The sequence below is a fragment of the Lepidochelys olivacea genome (assembly GCF_965140295.1).
Source record: "Lepidochelys olivacea isolate rLepOli2 genome assembly, chromosome: 28".
NCBI classification, from domain to species: domain Eukaryota; kingdom Metazoa; phylum Chordata; order Testudines; family Cheloniidae; genus Lepidochelys; species Lepidochelys olivacea.
This window is the reverse complement of record NC_140438.1, coordinates 6,179,935-6,199,904: the sequence shown is the minus strand read 5'-3', so window position 1 is coordinate 6,199,904 and position 19,970 is coordinate 6,179,935. Positions and strand designations below refer to the sequence as shown.

Genomic DNA, 19,970 nt, shown 5'->3' with positions numbered 1-19,970 from the left:
CGCGCGGGGCACCGGCCGGAAGTGACGCCCCGGCCGAGCGCGGCGCGAGGCGGGTCCGTTCGGGCGGTTGGCGCCGCCAGCGCGCCGCGCGCAGGGGGCGGAGCCCGGAGCGGCCCCGCGCCCCGCCCCCCTCCTCGCCGGGCGGGCGGGGCGACAGCTCTGGGGGCCGTTAACCCTTTCCTGCCCCACCCTGGACGCCGCGTCCCCCCCGCCCCCGCAGCGCGGTGCCCCGAGGGAGCGGGCGGCGGGCGCTGCGCATGCGCGCGCACCGAGCATGCGCCGTCCCCTCGGCTGAAGCCGCCGCCCTCCCCCCTGCCCGTCCTTGCCCTGAGGGTGGGGGGGGGCAGCAGCTGGAGGCAGGGTTCGGTGGGGGGGGGGGCACAGTCAGGGCTGGGGCGGGGCGAGGCGCTGGCAGAGGGGAAAACCCGGCCCAGGCGGGGGGGGGGGCAGTCACCGTGGTGGGGCTGAGCCCCCCCCCCGTGTTGGCAATAATGGGGGGGGGCAGAGGGGCTTTTTTATGACCCCTCCCCCAGAGGGCACCTCTCCGCCCGGGCTGCCCAGGGCGGGTGCTTCAAGGCCCGGGCCCCCCCCCCCCGGCCAGTCACCGCCCGGGGGGGCTGCCGGATACTGGATTCAGGGAAATATTTTCCATGCCCCCCCCCCCCGCCCGGAGAAACAAAGACACCGGCTCAGGGCGTCCGGCTGCGTAAAGTCTCCGCGGGGGCCCCAGGTTTGTTCTTCTCGGCTGCTGGGGGTCCCCGAATCCCCCTTCGCCCCTCACCCCGCGTCACGGCCCGTCTCCGGTCGCTCTGTTCCTGACGTTAAGCGAAACGATGTTAAGCGAATCCAAGGTCCCCATAAGAATTCATGTAAACGGGGGGTTTAGGTTCCAGGGACATTTTTTTCGCCAGACGAAAGACATTTGTCCCGGCGTCCCCGGGCCGTGCTCTGGGCCTGCTCCCCGTGGAGCCGGGCAGGGCTCTGGGGGCGCCTCCTCTCGGGGAGCAGCCTGGCTGCAGGACACCCAGCTCCCCCCGGCTTCCCCCTTCCTGGCTCTGCCCCTCCGGGCGCTTCCCACAGCCCGTCCGCCCAGGCGGGGTCCTGGGGCGGCCAGAGGGTCCTGCCCCCCAACTCCGCAGTCAGACGGGACTCTCAGCCAGCCAGGAAAACAGAGGGTTTATTAGACGACAGGAACATGGTCTGACACAGAGCTTGTAGGTGCAGAGAACAGGACCCCTCAGCCGGGTCCATTTTGGGGGCAGGGAGCCAGACAACCGCATCTGCCCTTCACTCCATGTCCCAGCCAGCCCCAAACTGAAACTCCCTCCAGCCCCCCCTGCTCTGGGGTTTGTCCCTTTCCTGGGCACCTGATTCCTTTGTTCTCCAACCCTTCAGCTCTCACCTTGCAGGGGGGAAGGGCCCAGGCCATCCGTGGCCAGGAAACAGGGTGTCGGCCGTTCTCTGTGTCCAGACCCCTGCACACACCGGCCCTCTAGGGCTCTGCAACGATCATACACCCTTACCCCACCCCCTAGATACTTAAGAACTGCCTAGGGGAAACTGAGGCACCCCCACACTATTCAGAGGAAACATTAAGAACAGTCCCGCTTCGTCACAACATTATATACATATACAGTATAAGTTTTAAATAATTTTAAACAAACTAATACTGTACTCTCCAATGATGATTGTGAATCACAGAATCATAGAATATCAGGGTTGGAAGGGACCTCAGGAGGTCATCTAGTCCAACCCCCTGCTCAAAGCAGGACCAATCCCCAATTAAATCATCCCAGCCAGGGCTTTGTCAAGCCTGACCTTAAAAACTTCTAAGCTTGGTTGAGGCAGGGCATAGTGGGGTTGGGGCGCAGGGGCTTGCCCGCTCCCCAGCTGGAACCCCGGGTGGGCAGAATGGGGCAAGCCCCCAGCCCCGCTCTCTGGCAGGAGTGCCGGGTGGGTGGGTGGAGCGGGGCGAGCCAAACAACCTTATAATGGAACGTTGCACGACTTTAAACGAGTATGTTTTCTAATAGATCAGCAACCTAATAACGAAACAATGTTAACCGGGATGACTTTAAGTGAGGAGTTACTGTAAGTACTTGCTAGTTTTCGCAATGACATCTGTGTTTCTAGCATTGCACTTGCGATGTTTTTTACTGTGGTTTCTAACTTGGCATTTTTAATTCTAACTTTTTCTTCGTATTTTTAGAGCAGAAGTTTATTCTGCTGGATCATCTGACTCCCAGCCTGGCTGAACTTCTGGGCTGGTCTCAAAACTCTTTCTTCATTCAGTCCACCAATGGTGATTGCCTTTTGCAACTGCTCTGTTGCCTCTCAATCCAGCCCTTAGTGTTTTTCCGCATGCCATTGCTTGTGTGTAGAACTGGATTCGCAAATATTCAGTACAGGCCATATACTCTCTCATGTCACGTCCTTCTGAAAGGCAAACATCTATTGTCATTTTTGCTGAACATCAGAACTGCCCTAGCGGGTCAGACCAATAGTCCATCTGGTCCAGTATCCTGTCTTCTGACAGCGGCCAGTGCCGGGTGCTTTGGAGGGAATGAACACAACAGACAATCTCTGAGTGAACCATCCCATCATCCCCTCCCAGCATGTGGCAGTCAGAGGTTTAGGGACACCCAGAGCATGGGCTGCACCCCTGATTATCTCAGCTAATACCTGATGCACCTATCCTGAGGGCCTGACCCTCTTCACCGGGAGCCCTGCCCTCATCAGTACAGGAGAGATGAAGGAGCACCCAGGCCTGGCTCCTCTGGGGTGCTCAGGACAGCTGGCAGTGCCTTCTGCCCCTCCCCGTTTGCCATCAGGGCATTTAGGCTGCAGCAATCTTATGGCTTCCATGTGCACGGGTGCGTTTGGGGGAGGGAAAGGACTTCTTGGCCCTCTTCTCACCTCAGCCACCGCTAATGCCTCTGTGTGATGGCAGCCACATTTTGACCCTGTAATAAACAGATTGGAATGGCTTCTGCCAGGAAAAATGTCAGGTGAGCCTAGATGGCCCTCAGGCGGGGAAATAGGAAATCCAAAATACCTTGCTCTCATTTCTACCTACCAGAGACTAAAATACACCTGCCTGGAGACAAACCCATCTGGCTCCTCTTTAGAGGCATTGGTGGTATAGTGGTGAGCATAGCTGCCTTCCAAGCAGTTGACCCGGGTTCGATTCCCGGCCAATGCAGGGATGTGATGTTTTGGGGGGAGGGATAGCTCAGTGGTTTGAGCATTGGCCTGCTAAACCCCGGGTTGCGAGTTCCATCCTTGAGGGGGCCATTTAGGGATCTGGGGCACAAATTGGGGATTGGTCCTGCTTTGAGCAGGGGGTTGGACTAGATGACCTCCTGAGGTCCCTTCCAACCCTGATCTTCTATGATTCTATATTCTGTGATACCCTACAGACGTCAAAATCTCTTTCTGAACAAGCCCTTCCATCTCCAATGAGATATTACCCCAGGAGCTGGCCGGCATCTACCCTCCCTTTGATCAGAAACTTCTCTCGGTCAAGGCCACAGGACAAGTGCCTTGCTGTCCGTGCCTGCCTGCCGAGTTGATGGTCAGGGATGGCTCCAGCATGAAAGTACATTGAAGGCGAACCCGAAGGAAACGAATGATCTTTCACATGTCCCCCGCCCCAGGACAATGAATCCAGCCCACAGGATGCTCCATTGTGAGCACAGTAAAGGAAGCTGCAAAATAAATGAGAATTCAAGGATCTCACTCCCTTTTTTCCAGGCCTCTGTTAAGAGGCAATTGTGCACCAGGCAGGGTGGTTGGAAGCCCAAGACTTTATGCGTCCCCGTCCCCCACCCCCTCCCCATAGGGCTGGGGATCTGTCAGCTGTGGCCTGCAGGGGAATGGACCAATCAGCTGCGGATACAGAGAGGGCATCAGGCCACGCCTCCAGCCCGCTCTGCCTCCTGCCGCTTACTCCTGGGTTCTCGCCCCCACCAAGCCCCGTCCCGACCCCTGCGGGGGCGCCTCTGGCTCCCGCGTGCGGCTCCGCATCACCCCATCGCCCTTGACGGCTGGCAGGGGCCGCCGGTAAGAGCCCAGCCAGCGCGGTGTTTGCAGACACAGGAAGGGGCTGGAGCAGCCGGGAGCGGTGGGTGCCGGGAGGAAGGAGGCAGAACAAAGCCCCGAGACAAGGGGGGGGCTGGAGCAATTTGTGCGGGGGGAGGGGGGCTGAGAGCCAGTGAACCACCCTGTGTATGATGGAAACCGCTCCCCCCCCAATTCCTGTGCGCAGAGCTCGCAGCTCCCTGGGGTGGGGGCCCTGGCCCAGCTCCCCTGTGATCCGGGGGGGGGGCTGAGCAGCTGCGCCAAACCCTGTGCGGTCTGTGCTGGGGGGGAGCCCGTCATTAACCCCTCCGTGCCTGGCTGGGGGGGGGCTTTCTCCAGCTGGGACCAGCCCCCGGTGAGTGAGAGACCCGTGGGGGGAGCGCTGGGGGGGGCAGAGGCTGGGGCCCGGCGGGGGGGGTCCCCTGTGGGGGGAGGTGGGGTGTCGGGAGGGGGGAGAAGCCAGAATTGTGGGGAGAGAAGGTCGGGGGGGGGGAGGGGGTTGAACTATCTCTGTACAGCCAGGAAATTCCCAGGGGAGAAGTGGGGGGCGGGGGGGGGAGGTGAGTTAATTTGTTCTGGTCCCTGTTTGTGCCACTTGCCCCCCCCCCAAACTCTCTCTCGTTCTTCCCCTTTTCTCTCCCAGTGTCACACGTGGCTGTAAAACCCGGGGCAATTCCCCTCCCCCTTCCCCTCCAACCATCCACTCCCATGCCCCCCCCCCCATAATCCTCAAATGTCCATTTACAGTCTCCTCCCATGGAGGTGGGGGGGGATTTTCCCACCCATTTTATCTGCAGCGATTTGTCCTTGTTCCGGTGGAAAATTGTCACCCTGAGTCATTCCCCCAAAGGGATCGGAGTCGGTGGGGGCTGTTTGGGGGAGCCCTGAGACCCGGCTGCCTCTGGGGTGGGGATGGGGATGGGGTGGCTGTTCTCCGCCAGCAACAGGGCAGGGAAGGGCACAGGAGAGGAAGGGAGGAGCACATGTCCCCCGTGGAGACTGGCCAGACCCCGGTTTCCCAATCCCAGTTGCTGCCCCCGAACTGCCAACACCGTCGCCCCCAGTCACCTGCCCATCCCCCACTGCTGCCCCCTTCCCTCACCCAGGGACCTTCCAGCTCCCCCCTCCCCGGCCCTCTTCAATCAGCTCCTCAAAGGGCTCCCTGCTGCCCAGGTGAATCCTGGGTGTGGTGGGGGGGAGGACCATCACTTTCTGTCTGTGTTGGGCAGTCATATAAAATCCAGTCAAACTGCCCCCCTTTCCCCTCCCGTTATTTAATAGCGACCTAAAGTCCCCTCAGGCCTGGGTGTTTTTCTCTCGTGTTCTCAAATGCAGCGTTTGGGGCCTGCTTTTCTCTGCAAATCTCAAAGACTGATATCAAATACTCTAAAATTTTGCCCCTTTTCTCTCTAGGTGGCTGTCCCTGATTGAATCTGCCCAGAGGCTTTCCCCTGTCGCTCTAATTATAAAATACAAAGAAAATCTCAGATTTGGCCCTTTCTCAAATCCTTGAACGTGGGTCTCAAATCTTTGCAAATGTCGCCCCTTTTTCTCTCTTCACTGATCAGATATTGATGGGGAAACGCACTCAGATTTTACCTCATCTCCACAACTGACAGAAAATCCCTCAGATTTTCCACTTTTCTCTAACTTACAAAACTAGATCCACATTCCTCAGGTTTCCGCCCTTTTCTCTTTCATTTCTCAACATTGATCTCAAATCTCAGGTTCTGCCTCTTTCTACGTCATCATCAAACGTCAATTAAAAGTCCTGGATGCGTCAGGGGAAATTGCCCAGTGATCGTCTTTCCCTCTCCTTTGAGAATCATTTGAATCATCTGAACTTTTTATAAATGTTCTCCGAACAAATCACATAACTCATAACTCACCCCTAAGAGGCTAACAATTTCCCTGGCCACTGCCCATAACCATTCTTCTTGGGACTAGAAATGCTTTGCTGATAACTGCAATAAAATGTATGGGGCAGAGACACCTAACCCCAAGGTCGGCTGTCCAAACATTCCTTCTGTTTTCATGGAACCATAACTCCCTTTTCCCGACCTCCCATGGGAATACACAGGGTGGAGAAAGGGAAGAGGACAGGGTGTGGCAAACCTGCCAGAACTCACTTAATAAGTGGCTTAGGTTCTAGGAACAGACCCATGAGGGTTCAGAAGTAGAAATACCCTAATTTGCGGATGGGGCTGTGTCGCGGGGTAGATACACCCGGCAAAGGGGTGTCCAGTCATGTACAGTGGGGAGCTTACGTCTCGGCTGCCAGAGTCTCCCGGATGGCCTAACCCATAAAACAGGAGAGCGTGACCTAGCGGTCAGAGTTATTTGGCTACCTTTGCTCCCCGGGGCAGCGTGACCTAGCGGTCAGAGTCCGTGGGCTACCGTTACGCTCAGGGCAGAGTGACCTCACAGTCAGGACAGATTTTGGGCCACCATCCAGGGGCTGTGGCCATTGAGCAGGGCGGAGCGGCAAACACCCAGTCTCAAGAGTGCAGTGTCGTAACTCCAGTGAACTGGACTAGTGTCTCTTTCCCCTGGGCCGCTTCCTACCAGGTCCTCGGGGTCCACAGGTCCTCTGGGTCTCTCGGGTCGTTGGCTGGCGCGGTCTATGGTGTCTCAGTCCCTTCCGGGGTCTCTGCAGGGTGTCCGGTGTCCCCCTGGCCTCTGTGGACTGGGGCTCCCACAGATCCCTGGAGGGAGGTCGCAATGTGCATCCTTCCTCCTTGGCAGCGCAGGCCGGCAGAGCTCGTCTGCTTTCCTTTGTATCCTGCTTCGGGGCTGAGCATGCCTAGCAGGCACGGAGGGGCGTAGTTTCCTCGGCCTACAATGCACAGCTAACCCCAGCATGGCCTGTGCGGAGGAGATAGATCTCATCACAGGCGTGGAAAACAGCCCAGACTCCCAGTGCTGGAGCCTGACCCGACTCACCAGCGGCTGCTGCGAGATAGGAAGGGGGCACCCACCACTCAGATTTCGGGGAGATTCCCCTCCCTCATATCCACCTCCTCACAAGGAGGAGGGTGTTGGGCTTCTGACCAGGGAGCTCGCCCTGGACCCTGCTAGGGGCTCCATCTCCGGTATCCGTCTGTGGCTAGTAGGTGTGTGATGGATCTGCTGGGAGAGAGGAGGGGCTCTCTCTTCGCCCCTCACCCTGGTGTTTCCTGGGTGCTCTGAGCGGGGTGGGGGTGGGACTCTGTTGACTGTGAGCCACCCAGAGCTTCCATTTGATCGGCTCCTTTTCCCCACGAATAGTGGGGCTGTGAGTGGGGCAGCAGGTCCTGAGTGTGGGGCTCTTGCTCTTTCAGGGGCCGGTGACCTTCGAGGAGGTGGCTGTGTATTTCACCAGGGAAGAGGGGGCCCTGCTGGACCCCGCTCAGAGAGCCCGCTACAGAGACGTCATGCAGGAGAACTACGAGAATGTGACCTCGCTGGGTAAGGGTTCCTGTCCCCTCGGTTCTTAGAAGGGGAAATGCAGAGTTAAGGTTCATGTCACCCCCACAATGTAACCTTAACTCTGCCCTGTTTCAGCATGACCCCGACATGCGAATGACACACACACCAGCCCTCTGCTCTGCTCACTACACAACACCCTGGGAACAGAGCACAGGAGAACTACAGCACGGTGTCAGATTTCTCCTGTTTGCTCAGGTAAAATGGGGGGTTGGGTCCCACATAACGAACAGAAGCTTCCAACCCCTGCCCCTCTCTCAAACACTGAGCCTGCTCCACCCAGACCAGCTCCGACTTGCAAAGTGATCCCACTCGCCTACCCTCACCATGAGGTTTCCTTCTGAGTCGTTGCCTTCACTTGCCCCTCACTAAGCCCTGGAGACCACTAGCGTGTATCCCACCAGGGTGCTGGCAATCCTCAGGGCAGGAACTCCCCCTTGTGCACCTTCACTGACGCAACCTACAACACTGAGCACTGAAATGGGGCAGGCTCGGTCCCTCAGGGGTCACGTGCACCTCTCTGCATACTAGTCACAGCTCTGCCAAGCTGCTCCAAGTACTCCCTCCACCGTCCGATTACGGCTACACCTGACCCAGTGCACGCAGCCGGAGGGGATGTGGATAAATGCTGGGATTCCCGTCTGGAGAACACCACACAAACAACGGCATGTTCTTAGTCCTTCCTTGTATCTGTTATAGATCCATAGGTTTGTAACGCCAGAAGGGCTGGTTTAGGTTATGTAGTCTGATCTCCTGTACAACTGTGACGGGACCCCCAGGGTGCAGCCTGGGACTGTGGGATCACTTTGCCCCCTGAACTGTCTCCGGCCTGGGTTGTCCCTCCCAAAGCCTCGCCAGTGACCAGCAGCAAACCCCTCCAGGCGCTGTGATCACTCAGCACAACCTGATGTGGAGACCCCACACCCAGCTAGGCTGCATGAACACTCCCAGAGCCACTCACGAATCACACAGAGACCGGCACCAGCCAAATCCCCGCCCCCGCTCCCAGCCTTGTACCTCGGGAATATACCGTCTTGCACTGCTCAAGACGAGCAATGCAAATTTATTAATTGGTTCCCCACTTCGTCAGTGGAAAGTGGACACATACCAGCCTTTGCAAAACCTGAGCAGATTTACCATACGCTTCAGGGAAACTCATTGGTAAAGATAAACAGCAAAACAAATCTATTGGCTACAAAAGATAGATTTTTAAGTGACTATAAGTGATAGGCAAAAAGTCAGAGTGGTTACCAAAATAAAATACCAGCACGCAGTCTAAACTCTCAACCCTATTAGACAGGGCAACAACTGGATTAAGCAGGTTTTCTCACCCCACTGGATATTGCAGTTCATAGGACACAGGTTTGTCCCTTAAACCTGGGCCAGTCTCCTCTGTTGGCGTCTTCAAACTTCTGAGCATGTTTGTTGTTTGCAGCATAGGTGGGGGCAGGAGAAAGGCCAGGCAAGTGGCCCCTGTGTTCTGTTTTATACCCTTAGTCCAGGTGCTTGGAGAACACAAGCCCAGGCATGTCTGGGGGCATTGCTGAGTCCCCAGGCAAGGTTCAGCAATTCTCCTGGTGTGGCCTCATGCAGGTGAGCCATTGCATTATAGCTCCCTTGTTGGACAGTGGCTGGTGACTTCTGTTCAGCACCCACCCGGGTGTTGGTTACCTCCCTTGTCATTGCCTCAGGAAAGCTAGTATCTGGGCACCTCCCAAACCCACAGCGTGTTTTAGTTACAACCACACAACACAATTCTCATAACTTCATATGCACTGAAGAGAGACACATTTAGATAGAGCAGTGGCTTTCAGCAGATCATAACCTTTTTCTTGATACCTCACACGGCCTGCTTTATATGCAATATGCAATTATATATAAATGAGGAATATGGGGGTTGCCGGGCGCTCCCCCAAGGCATGGAAAGTCACAATAACTCGGGCAATAGAATTTCATCCAGTTACGGCTGTCCTGAGCTGAACACCTTGTGTTTGACTAAATCCTATTCAAAATTGCATCCAGCCTTGACACGAAGACTTCAACAGAGGGAGAATTCTCCAGTTCCTGTGGTCGTTTGCTCACCTTTCCAGCACCTTGACAGAACCGTTCCCAGTGGCTCTTACCAGCTGCAGGGTTGGGAGCACAGTTAAGGATGCATTGCAGGGGTAGTGTGTATGTTAACTTCATTTTCTGCTTTGCAGAGGTTTATGTTTAGCCACCGTCCATATGATGAAAGGCAGGAGACAGCTCTGGGCACCCTTAACTCTGCAGTAAAGTAGTTTCTGGGCATTTGATTTCCTTCATTTTCTGTAGTGGACTTTTTGCCACTCTACCTCTGTCTACACTTGAGCTTTTGCCAGCATAGATAGGTTGGATTTGCAGGGGAAGGGAGCGGGAGGGAAAGTGATTTTTCATCGCCCGAAACAATTGAGCTACCGCAGCAAAACTTTCAAGAGCAGACCGCGTCCGAGGCTGCATGTGGATTTTACAGCACTTCAAAATATTCCCAGCAGGGACGCGATAGACTCACACAAACTGCTGGGCCCTCTGAGTGTCTCCCTGGAGAGTCCAGCCCCTGTTCCGTTGGACGCTCACAGTATTCACAGCTATAGCAGCTTCAGAGTGACCCTTCCCATCAGCGATCCACTTAACCCAGCACTTAGATGTGTTTAGAGTGAAAACAAGGAAATGTTTATCGAATGAAGTCTCGAATTGTAAGTGACGGCAAGCAGAGGTATTGGGGAAAACGACACTCAAGTACAATGAGAGCACGGTTCCTAGGACCCACACTTACGAACGCGATCCTCTCATGTGTTGTAAATGCTTGTGCAAAATGCTTATTGTCTGTTGGTGAGACAAACCATGCTGTCCGCTTGCCGCCAGGGTGTGCCCCTGTACGTCCAAATGTACCTCAACGTGCCATTCATAGACCGGATCCTGCTGCTTTGTGTGTGTGTAAATTCCCTCTCGCAGATTTCACAAGCTCTTCATTAGCATCTGGCTCTGTGTACAAATTGGGACACCTCCCCCGTCTGTCTGTCTGAGCCCATCTGTCTCTTGTCTTCGCATTACACTGTCAGCTCTTGGGGGCAGCTTTTTGTTCTGTGTCTGCAGAATCTCCAGCACCGTGGGACTGTTGCGTGTCTGAGTTAATGACTCAAGGTTGTCAGAATAACCGGCTCAGTTGGAATTATTTAATCTAAGATCATCAATCGGAGATAAGTACAGCAGTATACAGAGTACAGACAGAAATAGGTACATTACCACCCTTTGTTGTTAGACTAAGAGCTGGATCTGTGTCGCCCCGGCATCCGGAGGGGACGTGCAGTGTTCGTTCCCCCCAACTAAATTCCCATATCGGTATCCTTATAGAGGGTTTCGGACAAAGGAAACCTCATTGCCAAGAATATTCTCCCAGAACCATATGTTCTGGTGTCGTTTCTGTACATTCTCAGTTTACCTGATTTATGAGTGAAGGCATGATCATTTACAGCCGGGAGAACTAACAGTTCTTCAAGATAACATCTCTCAGTGGGTCCTTCTTACCCCACAATCATCCTTCCCTGTTGATTTCCCCAACAGGAAATATCTGCTGTTACGTTCATCCCTTATTAGTTTCCCAAGTCTATATGTGCTTATGCCAGCATTATGGATATGTGTTAAAGAGAGGGTTTCCAAGCTTATCTGCAGTTGTATAGACATGGAAGGTGTGCAAGACTGTTAAAATATAGAATAATAGAGAACATTCCTGAACCGGGTCACTTACCGGTCAAGGGTCGGTGTTCTGGGCCTTAGAATTCAGAGAGACTCTTTGTTGAACTAAAAGTATTAATATTTAATAACCGGTACCAACAGGATCCTGGTCAACGGCTGAGAATATGAGCATTGCAGTAATACAAATAATAAATAACAATAATTGGCAGGTCCAAGCAGTGGGGGAGAGAGCAGGGGAGTGGCCAGTCGGTGGTAGGCTGGTGGGGGGTAGGTTTGGGGTAAAGAGTTCCTGTGAGCTGGGACGTCTGGGGGCAGTGGGGGGCTGGAAGATCTGGGAAGGAGTGGAGTTAGCATGCCGAGGAGTTGGAGGGGGGGAGTAGCAGGTAGGTGGGGGCTGGGTAGTGTTTGCTCCAGGAAATGGGGGAAACTAGCAATGGGAGGGAGGGAAGAGGAGCTCTTGGGAGTCAGAAGCAAAGAAGACTTGGGGCAGTGGAAAGGTGAGTTGGAAAACGATTGGGCAGTGGGAAATTTGGGGGAGCCTGTAGTGAGGAAGGCAGTGGCAATGGGAGGGGAGGAAAAAACACAAGGAGCAGGTGCTCCGGGGGCAGTGGGATGAGAGCAGAGTGGTTGAGAGCAGTGGGATGAAGGGGAGTGGGTGTCAAAATCAGGGAGCAGGCTAGTGCAGCCTGTCCCCTTCCTGGTCTGTCTCATAAGAGCGGCCAGACTGGGTCAGACCAAAGGTCCATCCAGCCCCGTGTTCTGTCTTCCAACAGTGGCCAATGCCAGGTGCCCAGAGGGAAAGAACAGAACAGGGAATAATCAAGTGATCCGTCCTCTCTCTCCCGTTCCCAGCTTCTGGCAAACAGAGGCTAGAGACACCATCCCTGTCCATCCCAGCTAATAGCCATTGATGGACCGATCCTCCATGAATTTATCTAGTTCTTTTTCGAACCCTGTTATAGTCTTGATCTTCACAACCTCCTCTGGCAAGGAGTTCCACAGGTTGACTCTGCGTTGTGTGAAGAAATACTTCCTTTTGTTTGTTTCCCAGAAGCTGGGAATGGGCGACAGGGGATGGATCACTGGGCGATTCCCTGTTCTGTTCATTCCCTCTGGGGCACCTGGCCCTGGCCGCTGCCGGAAGATAGGACCCTGGGCTAGCTGGACCATTGGTCTGACCCAGTCTGGCCGCTCTTACATTCTTATGTAGATAGCTAACTCTAGTTCAAGTAATAAGTGGTACCATTTGTCTCTCTTGATTAGCAAAGAATCCTTATTATTCCTCTGAATTCCTCAGGAAAAAGCAGCCATTGCAGAGCACATGATTTTGGGAAAATTCAGATGTTGCTATCTCTTGCCAGGTGTATCAAAGCCTGCTGGAAGCCAGAATGTGCCTGGGGTGTAAGAAGCAGGCTGCTGGGGTCAGAGCTGCTGGTCCAGGGTTATTTATCTCACAGACACTCAGTGCGTCCTTGAATGCTGGCTGGGAACATCCAGACAAGGGAGCTCCAGCAGCAGAACACTGAAAGTCACCCAGGATTACAGATGACACAACTCCGCACTGGTCTGGATTGCTCCCCAGCATGTGACAATGGCCTAGGTTGGTAGTGAAACTTCTTGAGACGTGGAGAGTCCTGCTCCCCCATCACCATCTGCAATAGCCACAATCTCTCTTCTCTGCAGGCTCCTTGGATCTTGGGCTCCATCGTTCCTGAAGTCACCTGGCCTGATTCTTATTTTTCACATTCTGCTTTTCCAGACTAATTAGAATATGTTGCTCCTGAATTATAGAATCTAATTTCCCAGCATTCTCCACACCCGGAGATTTTTATGCTCCTTCCCATTACACCTGACTCACTAGGTTCCCTAATTCTGCAATATGTGCTTTCCTGACATCTAACAGTGCTGAGGTCCTGGTGTCACTGTGCCTCCGTGGGTCCCCGCTGAGAACACCAGATTCAGGACAAACTGCTGAGAAATAGGGCAGACTCCACCCCAAACCGGTGGTTATTCTACCATTGGATGTACCAAGGCAGTAGCAAAAGCAAACGTCTGTCTCCCCACACAGTCGTCAAAAAGGCAATCTCCTTAAGCATTGCAGCGTCTACTTCGCCACCCAGACACTCGACCTTATGAGTGGTGGATATTGACAACCCATGTCATCAAAGGGTTCTTCTGATCTCAGAAGATCAGCCACACAGCCAGCTCAATCTATAACTCAGATCTTACCCAAGAATCACGTTGTTGCCAGTCTTTTAATAGCGAACATCTAAAGGTTTATTTATAAGAGAAAAGAAAAAGTTAAAAGGTTAAGGAAATCACACACACACACACACACATATATATATTTGCAAAGGTCTTGTATCAGGTTTGAAGCAGAGATGGAATAAACTGCTAGTTAGCAAAAGTCGTCTCTGGAAATTACCCAAACAGCCTGCGGGTCATCAGTCCTTGTTTAAGGCTTCCTTGTTAGCAATCCAGCCCCAAGAAATGAAACAGGAAAAGAAGACAAAATCCACAGTCTTTTATACCCTCTCGTGTGTGGACGGAATTCTACTGTCCCAGACAAAGCCCTCCGTCTAAGTCTGTAGAAAATGACAGGGACAAGATGGAGTCCAGGGTCACCTGAGCAAGTCACATGCTCTTAAAATACTCGCTAACTGACAGGGGCAAACCACCGGTCACTTGGAGGCTAATCACAGAACGGTAGGACTGGAAGGGACCTCGAGAGGTCGTCTAGTCCAGTCCCCTGCACTCATGGCAGGACTAAGTATTATCTAGACCATCCCTGGCAGGTGTTTGTCCAGCCTGCTCTTAAAAATCCCCAACGATGGAGATTCCACAAACGTCCTGGGAAATTTACTCCAGGGCTTAACCACCCTGACAGGTAGGAAATTTTTCCTAACGTCCAACCTAAACCGCCCTTCCTGCAATTTAAGCCCATTGCTTCTTGTCCTATCCTCAGTAGTTAAGAAGAACAATTTTTTTCCCTCCTCTTTGTAACATAAGAACGGCCATACTGGGTCAGATCAAAGGTCCATCTAGCCCAGTGTCCTGTGCCAGGTGCCCCAGAGGGAATGAACAGAACAGGGAATCATCAAGTGATCTGTCCTCTCTCTCCCATTCCCAGCTTTTGGCAAACAGAGGCTAGGGACACCATCCCTGCCCATCCTGGCTAATAGCCATTGATGGACCTGACCTCCATGAACTTATCTAGTTCATTTTTGAACCCTGTTATATTCTTGGACTTCACACCATCCTCTGGCAAGAAATTCCACAGGTCGACTGTGCGTCGTTTGAAGAAATACTCCCTTTTCTTTGTTTTAAACCTGCTGCCTGTTAATTTCGTTGGATGACCCCTAGTTCTTGTGTTATGAGAAGTAGCAAACAACACTTCCTTATCTACTTTTTCTAGACCAGTCATGATTTTATAAACCTCTCTCATATCCCCCCTTTGTCGTCTCTTTTCCAAGCTGAAAAGTCCCAGCCTTCTTAATTGCTCCTCATTCGGAAGCCGTTCCAGACCCCTCATCATTTTTGTTGCCCTTTTCTGAACTTTTTCTAATTCCAATATATCTTTTTTAAGATGGGGCAATCAGAACGGCACGCAATATTCAAGGGTGTGGGCGTACCATGGATTTATATTGAGGCAATACGATATTTTCTGTCTTATTATCTAATGACCTTTTATGTACTTGAAAACTATTATGTCCCTGTTCAGTCTTCTCTTCTCCAGACTAAACAAACCCGTTTTTTTCAATCTGCCCTCATAGGTCATGTGTTCTAGGCCATTAATCATTTTTATTGTTCTTTACTGGACGTTTTACAATTTGTCTACATCTTTCCCGAAATGTGGCCCCAGAACTGGAAACAATACTCCAGTTGAGGCCTAATCAGAGCGGAGTACAGCTGACAAGCTAATACATCCCAGAATGATGTTTGCTTTTTTTGTAAGAGCGTTACACTGTTCACTCATATTTATCTTGTGATCCGCTATGACCCCCAGACCCTTTTCCGCAGTACTCCTTCCTAGGCAGTCATTTCCCATTGTGTATGTGTGCAACTGATTGTTCCTTCCTAAGTGGAGTACTGTGCATTTGTCCTTCTTGAATTTCATCCTGTTTACTTCAGACCATTTCTCCAGTCTGTCCAGATCATTTTGAATTTTAATCCTATCCCCCAAGGAACTCGCAACACCTCCCAGCTCTGTATCATCTGCAAACTTTATAAGTGTACTTTCTATGCCATTATCTAAATCATTGATGAAGATATTGAACAGAACTGGACCCAGAACTGATCCCTGCCGGACCCCACTCATTATGCCCTTCCACCTGGAATGTGAACCACGGATAACTACTCTCTGGGAACAATTTCCCAACCAGTTATGCATCCATCTTATAGTAGCTCCATCTAGGTTGTATTTCCCGAATTTTTTTATGAGACAGTCATGTGAGACAATATCAAAAGCCTTACTAAAGTCAAGATATACCACATCTACCGCTTCCCCACTAGCCACAAGGCTTGTTACCCTGTCAAAGAAAGCTATCAGGTCGATTTTAACATGATTTGTTCTTGACGAATCCATGCTGACTGTTACTTATCATCCTTCTAGGTGTTTGCAAATTGATGGCTTAATTATTTGCTCCGTTATCTTTCCAGGTACAGAAGTTAAGCTGACTGGTCTGTAACTCCCCGGGCTGTCCTTATTTCCCTTTTTATAGATGGGCACTAGATTTGCCCTTTTCCAGTTCTCTGGAATCTCTCCTGTTTTCCATGACTTTTCAAAGATAATCGCTAATGGCTCAGATACCTCCTCAGTCAGCTCCTTGAGTGTTCCAGGATGCATTTCATCAGGTCCTGGTGACTTGAAGACATCTAACTTGTCTAAGTAATTTTTAATTTGTTCTTTCCCTATTTCAGCCTCTGATCCTCCCTCATTTTCACTGGCATTCACTATGTTAGACGTCCAGTCGCTACTAACCTTTTTGGTGGAAACTGAAACAAAAAAGTCATTTAGCACTTCCATTTCCACATTTTTTGTTGTTATTTCCCCCCCTCATTGCGTAATGGGCCTACCCTGTCCTGGGTCTTCCTCTTGCTTCTAATGTATTTGTAGAATGTTTTCTTGTTACCCTTTATGTCTCTAGCTAGTTTAATCTTGTTTTGTGCCTTGGCCTTTCTAATTTTGTCCCTACATACTTGTGTTATTTATTTATATTAATCCGTTGTCATTTGACCTAGTTTCCACTTTTTGTAGGATCCTCTTTTGGATTTCAGATCATTGAAGATCTCCTGGTTAAGCCAGGGTGGTCTCTTGCCAGACTTCCTGTGTTTCCTATGCAGTGAGATAGCTTGCTCTTGTGCCCTGAATAATGTCTCGTTGAAAAACTGCCAATTGTCTTAAATTGCTTTTCCCCTTAGACTTGCTTCCCATGGGATCTTACCTACCAACTCCCTGAGTTTGCGAACATCTGCCTTCTTGAAATCCATAGTCTTTATTTTGCTGTTTTCCCTCCTACCATTCCTTAGAATCATGACCTCTATCATTTCGTGATCACTTTCACCCAAGCTGCCTTCCACTTCCAAATTCTCCACCAGTTCCCCCCTATTTGTCAAAATCCAATCTAGAACAGCCTCCCCCCAGTAGCTTCCTCCACCTTCTGAAATAAAAAATTGTCTCCAATACATTCCAAGAATTTACTGGCTAATTTGTGCCCTGCTGTGTTATTTTCCCAACAGACATCTGGGGAGTTGAAGTCCCCCGTTACCACCAAAGCTGTGCTGTGGATGATTTTGTTAGTTGTTTAAAAATGTGTCTGCTGTTAGAGTCATCGGGGTCAAATGAGTTTCTTCTATGGTCCATTCTGAGAGTTAAATGTTCTTTGATGGGCCATCAACACGAAGCTATCTGGCTTCCTCCTTTCCCAGCCAAGCATCTTTGTGGGTCTGTGCATGCTGTTTCCAGTGCAATAAAAGCGAAGTTTTTGAACGGTAACTCATCTTTATTTGTTTTCTACACATTGGGATAGTGGGCACGTCCAGTACATAAGCCGACATTTTAATCATTGGCTTCCTGGAATGTAAGGCCCCAAATCTCAGCATTACTTCCCAGGAAAATGACATGTAAAGTAACATTGAAGCACCTCTGACAGAGAGATACATTACTAGTTCTCATTTTCAAAGTGTTGCCTCAAAGCCTCCCTGACTTGAATTCCTCCCCTCTGGGCTCCTCTGACAGCCCTGGTATCTCGCCGCTCAAAATCAGCGGCCAAGCGGTCTGCCTCAGCACTTCACCCACGAGCAAACCTTTCACCTTTAGCTTCACAAAGGTTATGCAACGTGCAATCACAGAGCTATGATCATGGGAATATTATCCTCATTAATGTCTAACCTGTCATAAAGGCATCGCTAGCGTGCCTTCAATCTGCCAAAGGCACATTCAACTGTCATCCAGCACCACCTCAGCCTGTTGCTGAACCGCTCCTAGGTGTCCCGTGTAAGGTTACATGAGCCATGGCTGTAAGGCATACGCTGGGTCTCCCAGGATCACTATAGGCATTTCCACATCGCCCACTGTGATCTTCTGGTCTGGAAAGAAAGTCCGTGCTTGCAGCTTTCTGTACAGGCCGGTGTTCCTGAAGATGCGTGCGTCATGCATCTTCCCAGACCACCCTGCATTGATGTCAGTGAAACGCCCATGGTGATCCACAAGCTCCTGCAACACCATGGAGAAGGACTCCTTCCTATTGATGTACTCCATCACAAGGTGGTCTGCTGCCTAATTTGGAATGTGTGTGCCATCTATCACCCCTCCACAGTTAGGGAAACCCATTTCTGCAAAGCTGTCCACTATTTCACGCACATTTCCCATAGTCACGGACACAGTCCTTCATAGCAGGATATGATTAATTACCCTGCACACTTGCATTAATGCAGCCCCAACGATCTACTTCTCGACTCCAAATTGATTCATGACCGATCGGTAGCAGTTTGGCGTCACCAGCTTCCACACAGCGATTGCCACACGCTGCTCTATCGATAGGGCAGCTCTCATTCTGGTATCCTTGTGCTGCAGGTCTGGGGCGAGCTCCGCACCCGGTTCCAGGAAGGTGGCTTTCCGCATCTGAAAGTTCTCTAGCCACTGCTCTTCATCCCACACCTGCACGACGATACGATCCCACCACTCAGTGCTTGTTTCCCGAGCCCAAAAGTGACGGTCTACCCTCTGCAGCTGTTCTGTGAATGCCAAAAGCAATCTAAAGTTGCTCCTATCCATATCATGAAGCATGTCGGGCACCCAAGAGTCTTCTTCAGGGGGGAACTTGACTATTAACCGCACTGCCATCCGCAATGTCTTCGTGACAGTTAACAGAGCATGGGAGAGCAGGGCGGGATCCATCCCTTCTCACAAAGATGCCGGGGTGCACAGCAAAGAAGGGCCATTGAAAAATGCCGCAAAAGAAAGCCAGAAGCCCGTGGGACAGAAGGCAATGCATCGAGCCAGGTCCCAAGATGCGCCACGATCTGCCCTGCCTTCCCGCAACACGTAGCGACAGAAGGTTTCGAGTTGGACGGTGGGATAGGTACCCACAGTGCATTGCTCACACTGTTGATGATGGTGCCCCAACCATGGACGCGTGCTGCCGACAGAGGAAGCAAGTGTCAGCATGAGATTCTGGGGGTTTTTTTATGTTGACTTTTGGGTGTCAACATCACTATTGTCGACAAAAAATTGGTAGTGTAGACAGGGCCAGAGAGAATCTCTCCTGTTTTCCCCTCCTCTTTTTATAATTCAGTCCTATGTGCTAAAAACGTCTTCAGTTCTCAGCTGAGTCATGGAGATGGGCTGTGGATGTGAGCTTCAAGCCATCCCTGTGATGGAATGTAAATTTCTTGTTCACACCTTTCCCCCCCCCCCCCCCCCCGCTGGAGAATGACTATTTGACCAGGGGCCAGCCTTGCTGTCTGTGGGTGTTCCCCAGGATTGAAATGTATTTTCACTAACATCCTACAGTAAAATCTCATAACTGTACATACACAGTATTGCTACACATTTTAACAGGACGATAATGTTTGCTGATTATGCATTTCCAAATGATACCTGGCAAGGCGTACTTTGTACAAAATAGATCATAATTTTGTAGAAGAGTGAACATAGGGGTACAGACTGTCACACAGTGTCTATCTGCGTGTTCACAGCAGATACATCCCTCATTAGCAGAGTGTTCTGGACCTTTGAGGACCTGGGGACCTGGATCTGGACTTTATTGGTTACTAAGGACTGGGGCTTAATTAAAAAAAAAAAATTAATGACAACATCTTAGGAATTCACCTGATCTCATTTGTTTTCTTTCATCTGAGCAGGGTTTCCCGTTTTCAGACCTGATGTGATCTCCCAGCTGGAACAAGGGGCAGAGCCGTGGGTCCCAGACCTCCAGGGTTCAGAGGAAAGGGAGATCCTGAGAGATCCCTGCACAGGTGAGGAAACATGAAACCTAGTCAGAGTCTGAAAGTGCCTGAAGGAAACATCTGGGATCCTCTACAAAGACCTTGGGAGCTCTCTGAGTTCAGGATTGTCCCCAGCAAGCGTCATATCCCCAGGGAAGATATAGCTCATGGCTTCCTACAGATTCTAACTGACACCTGTCAGTAGCTTCTTCTCTTCCCACTGAGAATTTAGATGGGATGTGAAGGCAGAATTGATTCCCTTT

The 19,970-nt window shown here is 51.4% G+C and overlaps 1 protein-coding gene across 1 annotated transcript in view; it reads left to right on the top strand.

Moving 5' to 3' along the window:
• Window positions 1–3,001: 3,001 nt before the first annotated feature.
• Window positions 3,002–19,970, top strand: part of LOC311513974 (uncharacterized protein) — a gene marked incomplete at its 5' end in the record, with an annotated part of 21,972 nt that continues 5,003 nt past the window's right edge. The window contains 4 exons of the mRNA XM_084616190.1: window positions 3,002–3,008; window positions 3,842–4,062; window positions 7,401–7,527; window positions 19,624–19,737. Coding sequence (XP_084472316.1) covers window positions 3,002–3,008; window positions 3,842–4,062; window positions 7,401–7,527; window positions 19,624–19,737 — 469 coding nt within the window. The remainder of the gene's footprint in view (window positions 3,009–3,841; window positions 4,063–7,400; window positions 7,528–19,623; window positions 19,738–19,970) is intronic.